Here is a 22,505-nt window from a genome sequence, read left to right on the forward strand (position 1 = left end):
ATCGTGAATAATGATGAGTGAGAAAGGCATAAATATCATACCCCCCAAAATTGCTAACCTCCCTTGTTATTGGTAATAGTGAGAGGTTAGCATGTTTTGGGGGCTTGATCTTTAACCCTAGTAGTCCTGAGACACCAGCAACAATCTGCTTTTCATTTATCTGACTTTCATTTATCTGCATGTCCAGCCCTTATATTTAGCTTCACAATGAAGTGTTTTACCATTTTATTTTCAGGACAATTTGACATAAACAGTTGCATTCATGAGTTTTATTGACGAAAAAAAAGTCTGCCAGAGCAAAAAACGGATAAAAATTAATTGATATGAATCCTGTAAAAACAGAAATTGTTTGCTTAGTGGGAAATTAATATCCAACTAGTCAATGACAACTGTATGGAATTTGTGGCAGCAACTATGTGAGCTTATTACAGTATTATAGACACCATGTCCTGGGATTTCCTATGATCTTTTACGTAAATTAACCCCTTACCTTCTAACAACTCTTGTTACCTTCTAACAACTTGGCACAAAGTTCTGTACCCAATCTTCAAGGAGAATAGATTAAAAGGGCAGCATGTAGCTCTCGTAGTCGATAAACTGTATATTGCTAGCCATAGTAGGGATTGAAATAATATTTGATTTTTTTAAGTAGAAAAGCAATAAAATTAAGAATTGTTAAATAAACTACAACTACACTATAGCATTCAAGATAGGGAATGTTGTAAAATAATTATTTAACTATTTTAGAAATGGATAAGGCGGCATATAATTTATTTATTTTTTGTCAACTGTCCCTATACCCTAGACACCCACCTGAGTGACCCATACACTAAAGAGAAGTCCTTATCTGTTTTATGAGCTTACTGTAAGTTGCCTATATGCAGCCAAAACAGAAAAATGAATGTGGACAAAGACCTACTGGAGCAGCACAGAACCCTCAAGATTCTGAGCCTGCCTGGCAGGGTTGGTCCTACAAAGCCAGAGCCCCCTGATGGGAGAGCATAATATACAAGGAAATTCTCAAAGATACTAATGAGAACCTTGACGACCTTGTATCGAGCTGGTGGGGATTCCGGTGGGGTACCCCCACCCTGGCAGTGGCTGTGCTGGCAACACTGGCTGCAGTAACCAATGGGGAAGGGGTCACACTCGGACAATCAGACAGGGAGCATATTATTGTGACCATGGTGGCACAAATAATCAAAGGTCTGACTGCACAGAGATGCTTGGGGAAATGGTCACAACGGGGGAACAGTGTGAATGTGTTTCAAGGGAAGGGGGTGTATCTGATCTCCATCACCTAGGACTTGACAATGGTTAATCAAATCTCCCAATTTTTGCAAATTTTGGTCAATGTTGCATGCTTTCTCAAACACTTGTAACTGTATATGCATTCGTAAATCAAGTCTTGAGTTGGGCTAGGAGATAAGGATGTTAGGAACAATATAGGATGAATCACAATGATTGTTTGCTAAAATAATAATTGCTTGACTAAAATGTAATGCAATGGCAATCCTGGTTATAGGTAATAATATTTTGCATGAACTGTCAACATTATTACACATATTAATTGTTAATGATGGAAATTAAGATACGGCAGATTTTTGAATAACTATAGTTTTTTGATAGCTATATATAAAGCAAATTGAGGTGAGAGCATTGGAAATGCTTTAAGCGGTTGATCTGCTTCTGTTCTGTGGGTGGCACTGTGTGCTCTTTTCGAAGGATGGGCCCTGGCCTCTCAGGGGGCCTAGGGATCCGGGGGGACGGCGGTGGCCTGCCGGTCACTTAGATGACGACCCAACTTGGGGTGGGGAGGGGCTTTAGCAGGTGGAATAGTGGAGAAGAACAATTGGAGGGCTACTTAGTAGCAATGCTACACCAGAAGTACATGACACACCAGAAGTACATTCATTTCCAATGGAAGGCTGCGTTTGCCTTGCAGCATTGCGTTGCAGAGGTAGTTGCAGTACGTTCTATGTGGTGCATATGTTGGATTTATCGAACTTATGCATCAAATTGTATGCGTAGACTTGACAGAAAGTAGCAAAATGTGAATGTTGAATTTTTGTTGCACACATATCCAGTAAAAAAATGTGGGATAACATAATAGTTTGACTGGAGAATTTTTTATTTTTTTTAAGTATTTATTTATTTACCAAGTATATTATTTATTCGATGACATCCACAAATGAATTGTGAGAGCCTATAATATAATTTCCCTCAAATGCAGTTTTGGAGCAAAATGCAATAATAAATAGTCAAGATAGCAGAGTAGGCTCTTTCAACAATGAGACCAACGTTGAGGAAGGTGGTCTTGATCGCGCTGTTGGGCCGGGACCAGCCCCGCCGAAAGCGCAGGTCTGTGTGGGTCCAGAGATGGTTAAAGTCCCGAAAGTAGCCAGGGGAGTTCCACCGTCTCATTCAAGAGCTTCGAATGTTTGGAGAGGAATTCCCGAAGTTACTTTCGTCTGGACCGAAGCCAGTTCGATCACCTGCTCCAGATGGTTGGAGCCAGCTACCGGGAGTCCATCAGCCCAGTTGAACGCCTGGCAATTTGCCTCCGGTAAGCTACCTTCTAGTAAATTTTTAAAGCCTTTGATACCATAATTGACTGATATTTGATACATTTTTTAATGTGCAACCTAGCTAGCTAAATGGCTCTGTAGTTAATAGTCCCTATTTGACATCCGATGTACTTTTACAGAATGTTCATTAGAACTATAACTTTTCCCAAAGTTGGTTTATAATCCTTTTTTAATTATGCAATGTTACCAAATGAAAAGAAAGTTGAGGTGCCTTCTGCCCTAATGAAGGTAGGCTAGTCTTCTCCAGGACCCATTGTTGTTCAAGACAGTTACAGTCATTCATTACATTCTTATTGGACTCACATACACTCTTAGAGAAAAAGGTTCCAAAAGTGTCCTTCTGCTTTCCCCATAGGATAACCATTTTTGGTTCCAGGTATAACCCTTTGGGGAAAAGGTTATACATGGAATCCAATAGAGTTGTACTTGGAACCAAAAGAGTTCTACCTGGAACCAAAAAGGGTTCTTCAAAGGGTTCTCCTATGGGGACAGCCGGAGAACCCTTTTAAGTAGATAGTACCATTCTTTCTAAGAGTAGAGTTGGCCTGGGCTACAGTTTATTGATAAAGTCATAGACTGAATTGTACTGTTTCAATGTATTGTTAATGATGGTTGATTATTACAATATAATTAGTAGAGCATAATAAACAGTAATGAGGTAGCTATATGAGTAGATATAATATGTGGGTGGAATTGAAGTTACACACAATATTGTTAATTATTTTAGAATTATATTTCAGATTCTTGGTGACAGGGGACACCTACAGGACCTTCAGCTTCCGAGTTGGACGGTCCACGGTGTCAGGCATTGTCCCCTCTGTGGCACAAGCCATTTGGGACTGTCTGGTTGGTGAATACATGCCAGTCCCCAAGGAGGAAGACCGGAGGGCCATCGTTGCCGAGTTCCCGGAGAGGTGGAATTTCCCCAACTGTCTTGGCTCCATTGACGAGAAACATATAGTAATCCAGGCTCCACCATGCTCGTGTTCACAATTCTCCAACTACAAGGGTACATATTCATTTGTACTCTTGGCTGTAGTAGATGCCATCTATTGTTTCCGTGTTGTCGATGTTGGTGCTTAGGGCAAGGGAAGTGATGGCGTACCTTCTGGGATTCTGCCTTCGGCCAGGCACTTCAGGGTGGCACCCTGGAGATTCCACCACCTGCATCACTCCCTGGGGCTGAAGACCTGGGACCTGTTCCCCACGTCTTCGTCGATGACGAGGCCTTCCCTTTGAGACCCAACCTTATGAGGCCCTACGCTGGACGCCAGCTTCCATTGCCAAAGCCTGTAAGGATCTTTAACAAATGACTATCCAGGGCAAGTTTAGTTGTTGAATGCGTCTTTGGGATTCTGGCAGCCCGGTGGAGAATGTATCGGAGAGTGCTTGGTCTCAGCCCCTCAAATGTCGATGCCTGCGTGAAGGCCACATGTGTTCTCCACAACTACTTGCGGAGATCATTCCAGGAGCCGCTCCGGGTTGAGATGGGCACGCCAAATGGTCACCTACGCCCCCAGACAGGCACTCCAGGTGAGGGAGAAGCTGACCACCTACTTCTCATCGCCAGCAGGTGAAGTCCCATGTCAGCAGCGTGGAGTGAAACAGCTCTTTTAAGAGCCTCCTAACACCAAGGTTATTTTAAGAACCATCCACCATTATCCATAAAATAGCATTTTTTTCCCCAGATTATTTTATGTAATGTTGTCTCTCTTCATTTGGAAGTTATATTTAAGTGAAATTTGGGAGTAAAGACCACACCTTTACCCCTTCCCTCTCCCATTAACATCAGTATTATACACACCTGGCATGGTACATCAGGTGAGCATGAGCACTAATTAAAGTTATACGACATACAGTTAGTATGATAACAAAGGGAAAGGGTAACCTAGGGTCCATACAAATAGTACAGTTTACTGCCATGTTCACTGGTCTGACAAAATACAGGTGGGAAAAAAACGAATTAGGAAGAGAATGTTTTTACTTTCATCTTGTTTTAGATCTGCAAAGGTATAGGGAAGAAATAAGCAGATTAAGTTTAAATGAGATATTAATAAACAAATGAAACAACTGACTATGAAAACATTATAATTTAATAAGTATTCAAGTACAGGAAAGAACATGACAGGTAGGTGTATTGTAAAAATGTTAAAAATATATATATATTGAAAGAGGTGTGTGTGTGTGTGTGTGTATGTGTGTGTGTGTGTGTGTGTGTGTGTGTGTGTGTGTGCGTGCGTGCGTGCGTGCGTGCATGCGTGCGTGCGTGCGTACCTGCGTGTAAAAATAAAAAATGAATGTGTAACCTGTAATCTGTAAGAGAACAACAAGAGCATGTATTTTTGGCACAACTGCAGACAGATACAGGGACTACTCATACATTTACATTTACATTTAAGTCATTTAGCAGACGCTCTTATCCAGAGCGACTTACAAATTGGTGCATTCACCTTATGACATCCAGTGGAACAGCCACTTTACAATAGTGCATCAGATCTTTTAAGGGGGGGGGGGGGGGGGGGCAGAAGGATTGCTTTATCCTAGGTATTCCTTGAAGAGGTGGGGTTTCAGGTGTCTCCGGAAGGTGGTGATTGACTCCGCTGTCCTGGCGTCGTGAGGGAGTTTGTTCCACCATTGGGGTGCCAGAGCAGCGAACAGTTTTGACTGGGCTGAGCGGGAACTGTACTTCCTCAGTGGTAGGGAGGCGAGCAGGCCAGAGGTGGATGAACGCAGTGCCCTTGTTTGGGTGTAGGGCCTGATCAGAGCCTGAAGGTACTGAGGTGCCGTTCCCCTCACAGCTCCGTAGGCAAGCACCATGGTCTTGTAGCGGATGCGAGCTTCAACTGGAAGCCAGTGGAGAGAGCGGAGGAGCGGGGTGACGTGAGAGAACTTGGGAAGGTTGAACACCAGACGGGCTGCGGCGTTCTGGATGAGTTGTAGGGGTTTAATGGCACAGGCAGGGAGCCCAGCCAGCAGCGAGTTGCAGTAATCCAGACGGGAGATGACAAGTGCCTGGATTAGGACCTGCGCCGCTTCCTGTGTGAGGCAGGGTCGTACTCTGCGGATGTTGTAGAGCATGAACCTACAGGAACGGGCCACCGCCTTGATGTTGGTGGAGAACAACAGGGTGTTGTCCAGGATCACGCCAAGGTTCTTAGCGCTCTGGGAGGAGGACACAATGGAGTTGTCAACCGTGATGGCGAGATCATGGAACGGACAGTCCTTCCCCGGGAGGAAGAGCAGCTCCGTCTTGCCGAGGTTCAGCTTGAGGTGGTGATCCGTCATCCACACTGATATGTCTGCCAGACATGCAGAGATGCGATTCGCCACCTGGTCATCAGAAGGGGGAAAGGAGAAGATTAATTGTGTGTCGTCTGCATAGCAATGATAGGAGAGACCATGTGAGGTTATGACAGAGCCAAGTGACTTGGTGTATAGCGAGAATAGGAGAGGGCCTAGAACAGAGCCCTGGGGGACACCAGTGGTGAGAGCGCGTGGTGAGGAGACAGATTCTCGCCACGCCACCTGGTAGGAGCGACCTGTCAGGTAGGACGCAATCCAAGCGTGGGCCGCGCCGGAGATGCCCAACTCGGAGAGGGTGGAGAGGAGGATCTGATGGTTCACAGTATCGAAGGCAGCCGATAGGTCTAGAAGGATGAGAGCAGAGGAGAGAGAGTTAGCTTTAGCAGTGCGGAGCGCCTCCGTGATACAGAGAAGAGCAGTCTCAGTTGAGTGACTAGTCTTGAAACCTGACTGATTTGGATCAAGAAGGTCATTCTGAGAGAGATAGCAGGAGAGCTGGCCAAGGACGGCACGTTCAAGAGTTTTGGAGAGAAAAGAAAGAAGGGATACTGGTCTGTAGTTGTTGACATCGGAGGGATCGAGTGTAGGTTTTTTCAGAAGGGGTGCAACTCTCGCTCTCTTGAAGACGGAAGGGACGTAGCCAGCGGTCAAGGATGAGTTGATGAGCGAGGTGAGGTAAGGTAGAAGGTCTCCGGAAATGGTCTGGAGAAGAGAGGAGGGGATAGGGTCAAGCGGGCAGGTTGTTGGGCGGCCGGCCGTCACAAGACGCGAGATTTCATCTGGAGAGAGAGGGGAGAAAGAGGTCAAAGCACAGGGTTGGGCAGTGTGAGCAGAACCAGCGGTGTCGTTTGACTTAGCGAACGAGGATCGGATGTCGTCGACCTTCTTTTCAAAATGGTTGACGAAGTCGTCTGCAGAGAGGGAGGAGGGGGGGGGGAGGGGGAGGAGGATTCAGGAGGGAGGAGAAGGTGGCAAAGAGCTTCCTAGGGTTAGAGGCAGATGCTTGGAATTTAGAGTGGTAGAAAGTGGCTTTAGCAGCAGAGACAGAAGAGGAAAATGTAGAGAGGAGGGAGTGAAAGGATGCCAGGTCCGCAGGGAGGCGAGTTTTCCTCCATTTCCGCTCGGCTGCCCGGAGCCCTGTTCTGTGAGCTCGCAATGAGTCGTCGAGCCACGGAGCGGGAGGGGAGGACCGAGCCGGCCTGGAGGATAGGGGACATAGAGAGTCAAAGGATGCAGAAAGGGAGGAGAGGAGGGTTGAGGAGGCAGAATCAGGAGATAGGTTGGAGAAGGTTTGGGCAGAGGGAAGAGATGATAGGATGGAAGAGGAGAGAGTAGCGGGGGAGAGAGAGCGGAGGTTGGGACGGCGCGATACCATCCGAGTAGGGGCAGTGTGGGAAGTGTTGGATGAGAGCGAGAGGGAGAAGGATACAAGGTAGTGGTCGGAGACTTGGAGGGGAGTTGCAATGAGGTTAGTGGAAGAACAGCATCTAGTAAAGATGAGGTCAAGCGTATTGCCTGCCTTGTGAGTAGGGGGGGAAGGTGAGAGGGTGAGGTCAAAAGAGGAGAGGAGTGGAAAGAAGGAGGCAGAGAGGAATGAGTCAAAGGTAGACATGGGGAGGTTAAAGTCACCCAGAACTGTGAGAGGTGAGCCGTCCTCAGGAAAGGAGCTTATCAAGGCATCAAGCTCATAAAGCCTATGAGGGGAACTTCAGACATGGCCATAAAGAGAGAGAGGGCAGGGCACTGGAGATCTGAGGTACAGAGAGGAGTGAAGGAGAGGTGTGTGTCTCTCTGTCTCTGAAAAAAATGAAAATAATGTGTAGCCATAACTCAGCTAAACAAACAAATGGCCCCTGGACGTCATGGACCAGTCGATGGAACATAACTTCACAAAAAGTTTCAACACCCTGGTTTTCAAGTGGTTTTAAATTAAATAAATATGTTCACCTTTAGTCTTGTAAGAGACCAACAAGAGCATCTGTGAATTCTCTGGTGTATGAGTTTCAATTCTGTCAATTCAGAGATCTGACTGAATGTAAATGGAACTGACGTGTGTGAAATAAAGTACAATGAGAGAGGTCAAAACAACACCCAGACAACTCCTCTTCCTGTCCTTCCTGTCCTCTTCCTGTCCTCTTCCTGTCCTCTTCCTGTCCTTCCTGTCCTCTTCCGGTCCTTCCTGTCCTCTTCCTGTCCTTCCTGTCCTCTTCCTGTCCTTCCTCTCCTCTTCCTGTCCTCTTCCTGTCCTTCCTGTCCTCTTCCTGTCCTTCCTGTCCTCTTCCTGTTCTTCCTGTCCTCTTCCTGTCCTTCCTCTCCTCTTCCTGTCCTTCCTCTCCTCTTCCTGTCCTTCCTGTCCTCTTCCTGTCTTTCCTCTCCTCTTCCTGTCCTTCCTCTCCTCTTCCTGTCCTTCCTGTCCTCTTCCTGTCCTTCCTGTCCTCTTCCTGTCCTTCCTGTCCTCTTCCTGTCCTTCCTGTCCTCTTCCTGTCCTTCCTGTCCTCTTCCTGTCCTTCCTCTCCTCTTCCTGTCCTTCCTCTCCTCTTCCTGTCCTCTTCCTGTCCTTCATGTCATCTTCCTGTCCTTCCTGTCCTCTTCCTGTCCTTCCTGTACTCTTCCTGTCCTTCCTCTCCTCTTCCTGTCCTCTTCCTGTTCTTCCTGTCCTCTTCCTGTTCTTCCTGTCCTCTTCCTGTCCTTCCTGTCCTCTTCCTGTCCTTCCTGTCCTCTTCTTGTCCTTCCTGTCCTCTTCCTGTCCTTCCTGTCCTCTTCCTGTCCTTCCTGTCCTCTTCCTGTCCTTCCTGTCCTCTTCCTGTCCTTCCTGTCCTCTTCCTGTCCTTCCTCTCCTCTTCCTGTCCTTCCTCTCCTCTTCCTCTCCTCTTCCTGTTCTTCTTCTCCTCTTCCTGTCCTTCCTGTCCTTCCTCTCCTCTTCCTGTCCTTCCAGTCCTCTTCCTGTCCTTCCTGTCCTCTTCCTGTCCTTCCTCTCCTCTTCCTGTCCTTCCTCTCCTTTTCCTCCTCTCTTCCTGTCCTTCCTGTCATCTTCCTGTCCTCTTCCTGTCCTTCCTGTCCTCTTCCTGTCCTTCCTCTCCTCTTCCTGTCCTTCCTCTCCTCTTCCTGTCCTCTTCCTGTCCTTCATGTCATCTTCCTGTCCTTCCTGTCCTCTTACCGTCCTTCCTCTCCTCTTCCTGTCCTTCCTCTCCTCTTCCTGTCCTCTTCCTGTTCTTCCTCTCCTCTTCCTGTCCTTCCTGTACTTCCTGTCCTCTTCCTGTCCTTCCTGTCCTTCCTCTCCTCTTCCTGTCCTTCCTGTCCTCTTCCTGTCCTTCCTGTCCTCTCCCTGTCCTTCCTGTCCTATTCCTGTCCTTCCTCTCCTCTTCCTGTACTTCCTGTCCTCTTCCTGTCCTTCCTGTCCTCTTCCTGTACTTCCGTGTCCTTCCTCTCTTCTTCCTGTCCTTCCTCTCCTCTTCCTGTCCTTCCTCTCCTCTTCCTGTCCTTCCTCTCCTCTTCCTGTCCTTCCTGTCCTTCCTGTCCTCTTCCTGTCCTTCCTCTCCTCTTCCTGTCCTTCCTCTCCTCTTCCTGTCCTTCCTCTCCTCTTACTGTCCTTCCTCTCCTCTTCCTGTCCTTCCTCTCCTCTTCCTGTCCTTCCTGTGAGCTGGTCGGCTAAATTGACTCCATCTCTGGAAGGGAAGAGAAAAACAACACATACAAGCTTAACATAATATGACACCATAAAAGGTGAGATTTATGTTTACTAAATACTGCTTGTATAGTGTAGTTAGTGGCATAAATATTGGAACAATGTGGTAAAGTTGGTAATTCCTGCTGTTTACTCATGGAATTTGTATTTCAGATCAAAAGATGAACATGGCAGTCAAATATTTAGACAGCAAACTGTTGTTTTAGGATATTTTCTAACCCAGAAACAACAGCTATACATTTGCCTCATATTAATCCTTTGATCTGAAATACCAATTAGCCTACATGAGTATACTGTAAAAATGACCTACTTTACTTCACTGTCGCAACACTTATGACACTACCTGTGAAATGGAGAGAAAAAAACGTACCATTGAACTCGGCTTTGAAAAGCAGCTGATACATTTTAACCTTGGCTGCTGCTTTTCTTTGCTGAGGCAGCCTCTTCAGTGTTGGCACCAGGCTCATGGCAAAGAGGGTCTCTTCATCCTCCTTCCTGTGAGCATCAGGTTGGGCTGCATCCCTCTCGACGGCTTGGAGGAGCCTCTGCTGAAATGAGTTGAGTGGATCTGGGGGCTGGTACCTCCGATGACGCCTGGTGTGATGTTGTTCCTCTTCGTTTCTCTCTCTGTTTGTCTCCTCGTTTCTCTCCACGGCCACATCCTTTTCAGCGAGGTCCTCAGTGGTCACTTCCGTGAGGTTCATAATAATCTCAGCTGGTCCTAGATCCAGAGGTACTTCCTCCATTTCGTCATCTTCCATGGCTGCACCGGTGGTCGTCATACTTGTGGATGATGTAGACGTTGTAGAGCAGGGGTGTCAAAGTCAAATGGACGGAGGGCCAAATAAAAAATTTAGCTACAAGCCGAGGGCCGGACTGTTCGAATGTTCATTGAAAATTTTTTAAATGACGCATATAGTCTAGTGAACCTAATTGAACCTACTGAAAACCTAACAAATATATTCCAATATGATCAGATAAATAAAGCAATATTTTCTTATGGCTCTGTCAGTAATCTTTAATTTTCAACAGACACAAAAGACAAATTTCCTTTATATAAAAATCCCCATAACATGAACATTAAATGAAAGAAACCGGTATTCAAGGCACCATCAGTAGCCTATATTTTCTATTTTAGCAAAAGTGGGCTAAATTTACTTCAAAGAAAAAAACAATAATAGCAATTTTCTATCATCCACTCAACTGAAATATTTTTAAAATATAATTGGATTGAAATACAATAAAATAAAGTGCAAAAATCTATTAATCAAAAACAACACTTTGTTTAAGGAGAAGTAACATGCAGTGAAAACAAATATTAAACTTTAACTTTTAAACTTGAACTGAGTAAAAACTCTAAATATGTGATTGCACAGTAATGTTCACTTGTTTGAGGTTGAGGGTGATACTTGGTGGTGTCCCATCTTTTCCACAAGTTCATCAATGTTCGGGGTAAGGCTCTGAGCTGAGGAAATCCTCAGAATTGAGTGGAGGTGTTCAGCAGTAAGTCGACTTCTGTGTGATGTTTTGTTCAGGTTCATCAAAGAAAACAGTTGTTCACACAGGTATGTGCTGCCAAACATAGACAACGTTTGAGCAGCCTGGATGCGCAGCTGGGGCATTGTGTCGGGGAGGAAACGGGCGAACTCCGCAGCACCCACTGCCGCATATTTTGCCCTCAGTGCATCATTGCATTGGAGGTCAATCAACTCCATTTGGAGGTTTGGTGGTGAGCTTTCCACGTCAACAGCAAATGGGTTACCGAGCAGTTCCAACCTGCTTTTTTGTGCTTCAAAGTCAGCAAATCGGCGTCGAAAGTCAGCGGCAAGCATACCTATTTTATCAGCCAACTGTGCGCTCGGGAACGCACTGGTAGAGAGCTTCTCTTTCATGGTCTGGCAGCTGGGAAAGTGGCTCAAATTTTCTTTCCGCATCTGCGTCTCCCACAGAGTCAGTTTGGTTTTAAATGCCTTCACTGTACTGTACATATCAGAGATGACATGATCCCGACCCTGCAGCTGCAAGTTCATTGCATTCAGATGACTCGTAATGTCACACAGAAAAGCCATTTCACACAGAAACATTTCGTCTCGGAGTTGTGTTGTGTCTTTCCCTTTGCTGTCCAAGAACAGACAAATCTCCTCACGAAGCTCGAAACATCTTTGAAGCACCTTTCCCTGGCTTAGCCATCGCACCTCTGTGTGATAAGGCAAATCACCATGCTCCGTTTCTAACTCCGTCAGAAATGCCTTGAACTGGCGGTGTCACGATCGTGTGGCGGATTAACGGACCAAAATGCAGCAGTTGGAAAATATGCCATCTTCTTTTATTTTAACACGAAGATGAACACGACACAAAAACACTTTAACAAAACAACAAAATAACAAAACGACCGTGAAGCTACAAACGTTGTGCACTTACACACACTGGCTACAAACGTTCTTACATAGACAATTACCCACAACCAATGAGAGCCTATGGCTACCCTAAATAAGGCTCCCAATCAGAGACAACCGAAATCAGCTGTCTCTAATTGGGAACTCATTCAGGTAACCATAGACTCTCCTAGATAACTAACCACCATAGACAATGCTAAACATCTACACTCAACACAAAACCATATACTACACCCATTAACCCCTTTACCAAATAAACACCCAAAACAACAAAACATAAACATTCCCCATGTCACACCCTGACCTAACTAAAATAATAAAGAAAACAAAGAATAATAAGGCCAGGGCGTGACATAACCCCCCCCTTGAGGCGCGAACTCCGGGCGCACCATACACAGTCTAGGGGAGGGTCTGGGTGGGCTCCCCTCCACGGTGGCGGCTCCGGCTCTGGTCGTAGTCCCCTCGTCACCACAGTACCTAACCACCTCCTAGGCTTTCTCCAAACGACCCCCCTCCACATTAACCCCATTGCATTAAGGGGCAGTTCCGGACTAAAGGACAGTACCAGGGTAAGGGACAGTACCAGGATAAGGGGCAGTACCAGGATAAGGGGCAGTACCAGGGTAAGGGGCAGCACCAGGGTAAGGGGCAGCACCAGGGTAAGGGGCAGCTCCAGGGTAAGGGGCAGCTCCGGACTGAGGAATGGCAGCTCCGGACTGAGGGACTGCAGCTCCGGACTGAGGGACTGCAGCTCCGGACTGAGGGACGGCCCATGGCTGGCTGACAGATCTGGCTGCTCATGGCTGGCTAACGGATCTGGCTGCTCATGGCTGGCTAACTGATCTGGCTGCTCATGGCTGGCTGACTGATCTGGCTGCTCATGGCTGGCTGACGGATCTGGCTGCTCATGGCTGGCTGACGGATCTGGCTGCTCATGGCTAGCTGACGGATCTGGCTGCTCATGGCTAGCTGACGGATCTGGCTGCTCATGGCTAGCTGACGGATCTGGCTGCTCATGGCTAGCTGACGGATCTGGCTGCTCATGGCTGGCTGACTGATCTGGCTGCTCCTGTCTGGTTGGCGGCTCTGGCAGATCCTGTCTGGTTGGCGGCTCTGGCAGATCCTGTCTGGTTGGCGGCTCTGGCAGATCCTGTCTGACGGACGGCTCTAGCGGCTCCTGTCTGGCTGGCGGCTCTAGCGGCTCCTGTCTGGCGGACGGCTCAGTGGGCTCATGGCAGACGGGCGGCTTTGCAGGCTCATGGCAGACGGGCGGCTTTGCAGGCTCATTGCAGACGGATGGCTCAGATGGCGCTGGGGAGACGGATGGCTCAGATGGCGCTGGGGAGACGGATGGCTCAGATGGCGCTGGGGAGACGGGCAGTTCAGTCATTGCAGTGCAGACGGCAGACTCCTGCCGGCTGAGGCGCACTGTAGGCCTGGTGCGTGGTGCCGGGACTGGTGGCACCGGGCTGGGGACACGCATCTCAGGGCTAGTGCGGGGAGCAGCAACAGGACGCACAGGACTCTGGGGACACACAGGAGGCTTGGTGCGTGGTTTAGACACTGGTGGTAAAGGGCTGGAGACACGCACCATATAGCTAGTGCGTGGAGGAGGCACTGGTGGTACTGGGTTGGGGCGGGGAGGTGGCGCCGGAAATACCGGACCGTGCAGGCGTACTGGCTCCCTTGAACGCCGAGCCTGCCCAACCTTACCTGGTTCTATGCTCCCCGTCGCCTGACCAGTGCGGGGAGGTGGAATAACCCGCACCGGCCTATGTAGGCGAACCGGGGACACCATGCGTAAGGCTGGTGCCATGTACGCCGGCCCGAGGAGACGCACTGGTGACCAGATGCGTTGGGCCGGCTTCATGACATATGGCTCAACGCTCAGTCTAGCCCGGCCGATACGTGGAGCTGCAATGTACCGAACCGGGCTATGCACGCGTACAGGAGACACCGTGCGCTCTACTGCGTAACACGGTGTCTGCCCGTACTCTCGCTCTCCACGGTAAGTACAGGGAGTAGGCGCAGGTTTCCTACCTGACTTCGCCACACTCCCTTTAAGGCCCCCCCCAAGAAATTTTTGGGTTGTACTCACGGGCTTCCAGCCTTGTCTCCGTGCTGCCTCCTCATATCGCCTCCTCTCGGCTTTCGCTGCCTCTAGCTCTTCACGAGGGAGGCGATATTCTCCAGGTTGATCCCAAGGCCCCTTACCATCCAGTATCTCCTCCCATGTCCAGAAATCCTTTGTGGTTAGGTCCTGTTGCCGCCTTCCATGCCGCTTGGTCCTATGGTGGGTAATTCTGTCACGATCGTGTGGCGGATTAACGGACCAAAATGCAGCAGTTGGAAAATATGCCATCTTCTTTTATTTTAACACGAAGATGAACACGACACAAAAACACTTTAACAAAACAACAAAATAACAAAACGACCGTGAAGCTACAAACGTTGTGCACTTACACACACTGGCTACAAACGTTCTTACATAGACAATTACCCACAACCAATGAGAGCCTATGGCTACCCTAAATAAGGCTCCCAATCAGAGACAACCGAAATCAGCTGTCTCTAATTGGGAACTCATTCAGGTAACCATAGACTCTCCTAGATAACTAACCACCATAGACAATGCTAAACATCTACACTCAACACAAAACCATATACTACACCCATTAACCCCTTTACCAAATAAACACCCAAAACAACAAAACATAAACATTCCCCATGTCACACCCTGACCTAACTAAAATAATAAAGAAAACAAAGAATAATAAGGCCAGGGCGTGACAGGCGGTGATTCAAACCTTTGGCTCTGATAAAGTTAACTGTGCGCGTGATGATGCTCATTACATGCTCCATTTTCAAGGCTTTACCGCACAACGCTTCCTGGTGTATGATACAATGATAAGCTGTCAGCTCACCTGTCGCGTTTTCCTCTTGCATCTTTTCCCGTATCTTCGCCACCAGTCCGCTCCTGTGTCCACACATCGCAGGTGCTCCGTCGGTTGTCAAACCCACGAGTTTTTCCCAAGGCAGCTCCATCTCATTTACACATCTTGACACCTCTTCATACAAATCATGCCCCGTAGTTGTGCCATGCATAGGACGTAAAGCCAAAAACTCCTCTGTCACGCTTAGGCTGGAGTCCACTCCGCGGATGAAAATTGACAACTGGGCAATGTCAGAAATGTCGGTGCTCTCATCCACAGCCAAGGAATATGCAATGAAATCTTTTCCCTTTTTCTTAAGCTGCTCTTTTAGATTGATGGACAACTGGTCTACTCTCTCGGCAATGGTGTTTCTGCTCAGACTCACATTTAAAAAGAGTTGCCTTTTTTCTGGGCAAACTTCGTCACAAACTTTAATCATGCAGTTTTTGATGAAATCCCCCTCCGTAAATGGCCGGGCTGATTTAGCGATCTCTTCTGCCAAAATAAAACTGGCCTTGACAGCAGCCTGGCCTTGTGATTTGGCTTTTTTGAACAGAGCCTGTCGAGATTTGAGGCCTCGTTTTAATTCCTCTGCCTTTTGTAGCCTTTGTTCCATGTCCATATTCTTGTTTTTGTCCGCGTGTTTCGTTTCATAATGTCGTCTCAGATTATACTCTTTCAGTACCGCCACACTTTCTCCACACAGAAGACACACAGGTTTTCCAGCTACCTCCGTGAACATATACTCCGACTCCCACCTTGTTTGAAACCCCCGGTTCTCAGTGTCCACCTTCCGTTTTGCCATTTTTGATGGGTATCTGAAAGTTAATTTTACTGTGATGCTGACGACTGCTGTGCCAATAAATATTGAAATGAAGCAGCCTACTGCTCGGTGCGTCACCGTTGCATTGTGGGAAATGTAGTATTGGTGCGTGTAAAAGATCTGCGGGCTGCCGGCTTGCTGCGGTCTGCGGGCCGGTTCTAATAATAAATCAAGATCATCCCAGGGGCCGTAAAAAACCTTCTCGCGGGCCGGATGTGGCCCGCGGGCCTTGACTCTGACATATGTGTTGTAGAGGGTCTCGCTGCACCGGTGGTGGTCGCAATAGTACAAAGACATAGAGGGTCTCGCTGCACCAGTGGAGGCAATGGTCGCACTTGTAGAGGACGTTGAGTGTCTTGATGCACCTGTGGCGACAACACTTGTGGATGACGTAGTGGAGGGTCTGGCTGTAAAATTGCCATTTGTTGCCCTAGGCACAATAAATGGATCCAGAAAAGAAAGATTGTGGCAGAGGCCTGAAGCTGCTGACCCAGACCTCTTCTTCTCTTTCTCTGCCCTTCTCTCTCTCTGATACCTGTCCCTGAGTCCTCTCTACTTCCTCCTACAGTCTCCTTCTACATAGACATGAACATGATAAGCCAAACCATTACCTAGCATAACTATAGTTATTAGATCGCTATCATGGACATGTCACCTACTGTACACACAGACACACACGGTTATTTGACCAAATTATCAGGGGTACAGTAGTATCTACCATTTCTATTACTATTTATCTGACATACACACTCACACTCTTTCAAACATGATTATTTGGGCAAGTTATCAGGGGTAGTAACTAGCATAATTTATATTACAATTTTTTTCACACACGCACACACACACACAGCTCATTGGCTAGGTTAGCAAGCTAACTAGCCACGTCTAGCACAAGCTCATTAGTAAACTGACCTGGAAATCCTACTATTGTGGACACTTTGTGTTCATGTCCCTGTAGCTGTCAGCAGTTGTGTCAAAAAGACACGGTTTTGAGGATACTGTGAAAATGATTCTCTCCTCCATGTGTCCAACCGCATGCAACCATCTGCACAAGATACCTGCATCAGTATTGTTGCCTAGCTGTGCAAAATGTTATGCAGCAGTGATGCAATGACACAGTTGGTGTGTTCGATGAGTTAGAGCCAATCAGTTAGTTGTGTTGTGACAAGGTAGGGGTGGTATACAGAAGATAGCCCTATTTGGTAAAATACCAAGTCCATATTATGGCAAGAACACCTCGAATAAGCATCATTACTTTAAGACATGAAGGTCAGTCAATCCGGAAAATTTCAAGAACTTTGAACGTTTTTTCAAATGCAGTCGCAAAAACCATCAAGCGCTATGATGAAACTGGCTCTCATGATGATTGCCACAGGAAAGGAAGACCCAGAGTTACCTCTCCTGCAGAGGATAAGTTCATTAGAGTTACCAGTCTCATACACATCACAACATCAACTGTTCAGAGGAGACTGCATGAATCAGGCCTTGATGGTCAAATTGCTGCAAAGAAACCATTACTATAGGACACCAATAAGAAGAAGAGACTTATTTGGGCCAAGAAACATGAGCAATGGACATTAGACTGGTGGAAATCTGTGTTTGGCCTGATAAGTCCAAATTTTTGATTTTTGGTTCCAATCTCTGTGTCTTTGTGAGATGCAGAGTAGGTGAACAGATGATCTCTGCATGTGTGGTTCCCACTGTGAAGCATGGAGGAGGAGGTGTGATGGTGTGGGGGTGCATTGCTAGTGACACTGTCTGTGATTTATTTAGAATGGCTACCACAGCATTCTTCATCGATACACCATCCTATCTGGTTTGCGCTTAGTGGGACTATCATTTGTTTTTCAATAGGACAATGACCCAACACACCTCCAGGGTGTGTAAGGGCTATTTAACCAAGAAGGAGAGTGATGGAGTGCTGCATCAGATGACCTGGCCTCCACAATCACCCGACCTCAACCCAATTGAGATGGTTTGGGATGAGTTGGACCGCAGAGTGAAGGAAAAGCGGCCAACAAGTGCTCGGAATATGTGGGAACTCCTTCAAGACTGTTAGAAAAGCATTCCAGGTGAAGCTGGCTGAGAGAATGCCAAGAGTGTGCAAAGCTGTCATCAAGGCAAAAGGTGGCTGCTTTGAAGAATCTCAAATATAAAATATTTTGGTTACTACATGATTCCATATGTGTTATTTATTCTACAACATAGAAAATAGTACAAATAAAGAAAAACCCTTGAATGAGTAGATGTGTCCAAACTGTTGACTAGTACGCTATATTATGTCAATAGATTTGAAACGTGTATCTCATTATGGTAATTGGTGAAAAAAGTATAACCAGTTTGTAATGGTTTAGCAGATAATAAGAAAAGATTAACAATATTTACCTGGCTTAAAGAGAAGGAATATAATATCTATTGTTTACAGGAAACTCATTCAACAATTTTAGATGAAGTTGTGTGGGAAAAGGACTGGGGGAGGGGCGAAATATGCTTCTCCCATGGGCAAAGAAACTCAAAAGGGGTGATGATATTAATAAACAGTCATTTTGATCCGAATGTGCAAATTTTACAAACAGATCTGCAAGGTAGATGGATGATATTAAATATGTTATTGGATATGGCTCATTAACCTTTACTGACCAATAATGATGATCCACATTTCTTTGAAAATACATATACTGAATTATCAGTTTCAACTATCACCCTCATGCTCTTAAGGAAATCACGAATGTCATGGATATATTGTAACTAGTGGATATATGGAGGCTTAAATATCCTGACCTAGTGAGATATACATGACGGAGGCTCAATCAAGCTAGTTGTCTTGACTACTTTCTTATGGCATTCTCGTTGGCACCAAAAGGTTTAAAAAGTGTTGACAGGTGACAGAATGCAGTCGTACAATCAGATAATTGGCATATACATTACTCTAACTGAATTTAATCAAAGCCTATTGGATGATAACTTGTTTTTAACTAGGACAGAGACATTTATAATTGAATTTTTCCGACATAACATAGGTACAGCAGATCCCCTTACTGTATGGGACACTTTTAATGTGCCTTTAGAGGCCATGCAATTTAGTACTCAGCTCTAAAACAAAAGCAATTTAGGTTCAAATAATCCATATTAACAAAGGAAATAGAAGGTCTGATAGAACAGATAGATAGCAATAAAACTGTACCTTAGAGGCTCAGTTACTCTGAGCACTCTATCCACTCCTATGAAAATGGTAGATTATCGGACACTCAACAAGAAGGTCTGATTTCATTATTACTGAAACAGGATATTGGTAAATATTGGAGGCCCCTTACACTTCAGTGTTGTGATGCAAAAATTCTAGCAAGATGTATAGTGCATAGAATTAAAAAGGTACAGTATTGTCAGATATTATTCATTCTAATCAGACAGGTTTTTTACATGGACAATACTTTGGAGATAATATAAGACAAGTACTGGAAACAATAGAACACTATGAAAAATCTGAAGCCAGGCCTGCTATTCATACAGTAGCTGACTTTGAAAAGGATTTTGATAAAGTACGACTGGAGTTTATATATAAATGCCTGGAATATTTGGAGAATCTCTTATAAAATGGGTTAAAGTCATGTATAGTAACCCTACTGTAGGTGTAAAATATGAAATAATTGCTAGAGGAGTAAAACAAGGTTGTACACTTTCGGCATATCTATTTATTATGGCCATCGAAATGTTATCTATTAAAATCAGATCCAACAATAATATCAAGGGGTCCAACAATAATATCAAGGGGTCCAACAATAATATCAAAGGGGTTAGAAATCCAGGGCTTAAAAACAAAGGTGTCATTGTACGCTGATGATTCATGTTTTATTTTAAATCCACAATTTAGATCCCTCCACAGTCTCATAAAATATCTAGATACTTTTTCTAACCTCTCTGGATTACAACCAAATTATGATAAATGTACTATATTGCGTATTGGATCACAAAAAAATAAAACTTTTACATTACCGTGTAGTTTACCAATAAAATGGACTGATGGTGATGTGGGCATACTCGGTATACATATCCCAAAATTAATAAATGATCTCACTCCAAAACATTTTTATAGAAAGTTAGCAAAGATAGATAAGATCTTGCTACCATGGAAAGGAAAATGCCTGTCTATTTGTGGAAAAATGACCCTGATTAACTCTTTAAATCATATCCCAGTTTACCTATTTGCTTATGGTCTTGCCTACACCTAGCGAACAGTCATTACATTTATATGAGAAAAAATATTCCATTTGATTTGGAACGGCAAGCCGGACAAAATTAAACGGGCATATTTATAAAATGAATATGAATTCGGAGGGCAGAAATTATTAGATATTACAGATTTAGACCTTTCACTAAAGGCTTCAAAACAATGCCAGATTCGAACCAATAGAATGTTATAGATATGGGGGATACAACCTTCCCAGCTCTGTAGATTTTGCTGCAAAGAAACAGAATCATTAGATAATTTGTTTTGGTACTGTCCATTATGTAGCTTGTTGTTAGTCACAGGTCCAGGAATGGCTGAAGAATTGCAACATTTATCTGGAGCTAACTCTTCAGATAGAACTACTGGGTGATCTGAAAAGTCATAGTCAATCGATCAATAATATAATAATAGTTTTAGCAAAAATGTTTATTTTTTATTTACAATCTGTAGAAATTAGGAGAATAGAAAGGTTCAGAACGTTTGTGAATCATCACAGCACAGTTGAAAACTATATGGCTATATATATATATAGAAATCCAATATGGATGGTGTTAAGAGATAGATGGGAGGGTTTGATAGGAGCTGAAAGTTGGGAATAATAATAGCTAATAATAACAAGATATCTAATGTAAAACATACATTGTCTGTAAAACATATATAGGTTCAGAACTTTTGTGAAAGAAATAGATGGGAGGTTGAGGTTAGAGGAAGGACATGAGTAAAAACAAACAAAAATAACTATTGTAAAATAGACTGTGCCCATAAAATGTATATAGTATATATAAGCTGGAAGTAGAAGCCTAAGCGTTGTTGTTCACTAATTTGGAAGTGATGCAGACAATTACATTGATGGAAGCTACAATCTATCGGCAACATTTAAGCTGATCTACCCCCCCCCCCCCACCCAAAAAAAAGACTTGTGAGAGTCTCAGCTTTTCATAGATATATTTTTAAAGTTTGAATCTCAAACCATTCTGAAAAGACAGCCCAGGTCCCTTCGGGATCCTTCGTTGTTTCACACACCATCCTAGCTTAGCCCCTGTTAATCACACAGACTAATGGTTGGTACCAACGTATGCAGAATAAATATTAAAATCTAATGGTATAACCAGAAGTCTGTAGTTTAAACACACAATGTTTAAAAGGGGTTAGAAGTTCAAAATCACACCAGCACAACGGTGGGACTCACTGGGTTAAGGATCTACAACTTTCTAACTCATCATTAATCACGATTCATTCATGATTATCCGTAATCATGGTATGTAGTGTTCAGAAACACGTCTAATCTTATTTACAATAAAGTGACTCCAAAATGACACCACACGTTATTTACTATTGATTTTTATTGAGCACTACATAATATGAAACACAATCAAAACAAACTGCAAATGCATGCAAAAAGTTTGTAGAGTCACCCGCTTAAGTCACAAGTTAATTTGTCCAAATACTTGACAATTGAGGGACTGAATACGTAAAGTGCATGTATTTCTAAACGATAAAACAGATATTTATGAAAATACCCTCAAATAAAAGGTGACATTCTGTACATTCTCAAATCCAAAATTCCGGAGAGTAGAGCCAAATGAAAAGTTTTAGCTTCACTGTCAAAATAAATACGTAGGGGAGTGTATGTAGCAAATGTTCTCGAATGGCCAGACATCTGGATTTTATGTAAATTAAAAGAGAGCAGCATCTGTCCCCATCTCCTTAATCATGAGGAATGACCCGTTGTTTCTGGCAGTGTTCTGATACACAGACTGTCTGTCTTCTCTCCCTTTCTCCATCCAGACGGCTGTCCAGGCCTGTGCAATGGCCACGGTCGCTGCACCCTGGAACAGAGCGGGTGGCACTGTGTGTGCCAGGCGGGCTGGAGCGGCATGGGATGCAATGTCGTCATGGAGACAGAGTGTGATGACAACACTGACAACGACAGAGGTAAGGTCCCTGTGGATGGTGGCCTGTCTGTGACTCAATAATGATTAATGACTTGACCTCCAGTGCCGGTGAAGGTCAGGATGAGGAAATATTTAGGACTCCACTTCTCCTTCCCTTCATCTGAGCCAACGAGCCTTTTCATTTTCCTTTTTGTTTTCCTTTTGTTAGATTCTCGCTACAATAGTTGCCATGGCTCTCAGACCAAGGGGACCTCTAAGTTTTCTCTCAGTAATTTGCTGATGGTGTGCTGCCTGTTGCTTGGCTCCTCTGAGGATTAATGCTTGAGCATAGCCCCTAGTGTTCCAGTGAACAGGGAACCAGATATGAGGCTTTGGAGCTTGGGTTCAATGCCCGTGTCTTTGAGGGAAATGTAAAAGATGGAGAAAAAGGCCATTTGTAAAAGCAAGGGTAACCTAGTTGTTCACTGACTTACATGGCATGTTATTGTTGTTTCAAAGTTAAAAAAGAGAAAGTCAAGTTTATAATTATGTAATATGAAGTGTAAAACATGGTTGCGTAATGTAGTAATTACTGTAGTTTGGTATAATACAAATTGTGATTGACAGTTTACAAAACATACTGCTTCTGTTTAGGCACCATGTCTCATCGAGTGC

At 44.9% G+C, this 22,505-nt stretch overlaps 1 protein-coding gene across 4 annotated transcripts in view; it reads left to right on the forward strand.

Moving 5' to 3' along the window:
• The window catches only part of tenm1 (teneurin transmembrane protein 1), a 246,029-nt gene that overhangs the window by 147,470 nt on the left and 76,054 nt on the right, over positions 1-22,505 (forward strand). For all 4 annotated transcript variants that reach the window (XM_055870047.1, XM_055870059.1, XM_055870067.1 and 1 more), the window contains exon 14: positions 21,745-21,891. In XM_055870047.1, coding sequence (XP_055726022.1) covers positions 21,745-21,891 — 147 coding nt within the window. The remainder of the gene's footprint in view (positions 1-21,744; positions 21,892-22,505) is intronic.

Source organism: Salvelinus fontinalis, chromosome 2 (genome assembly GCF_029448725.1).
Source record: "Salvelinus fontinalis isolate EN_2023a chromosome 2, ASM2944872v1, whole genome shotgun sequence".
Taxonomy (NCBI): domain Eukaryota; kingdom Metazoa; phylum Chordata; class Actinopteri; order Salmoniformes; family Salmonidae; genus Salvelinus; species Salvelinus fontinalis.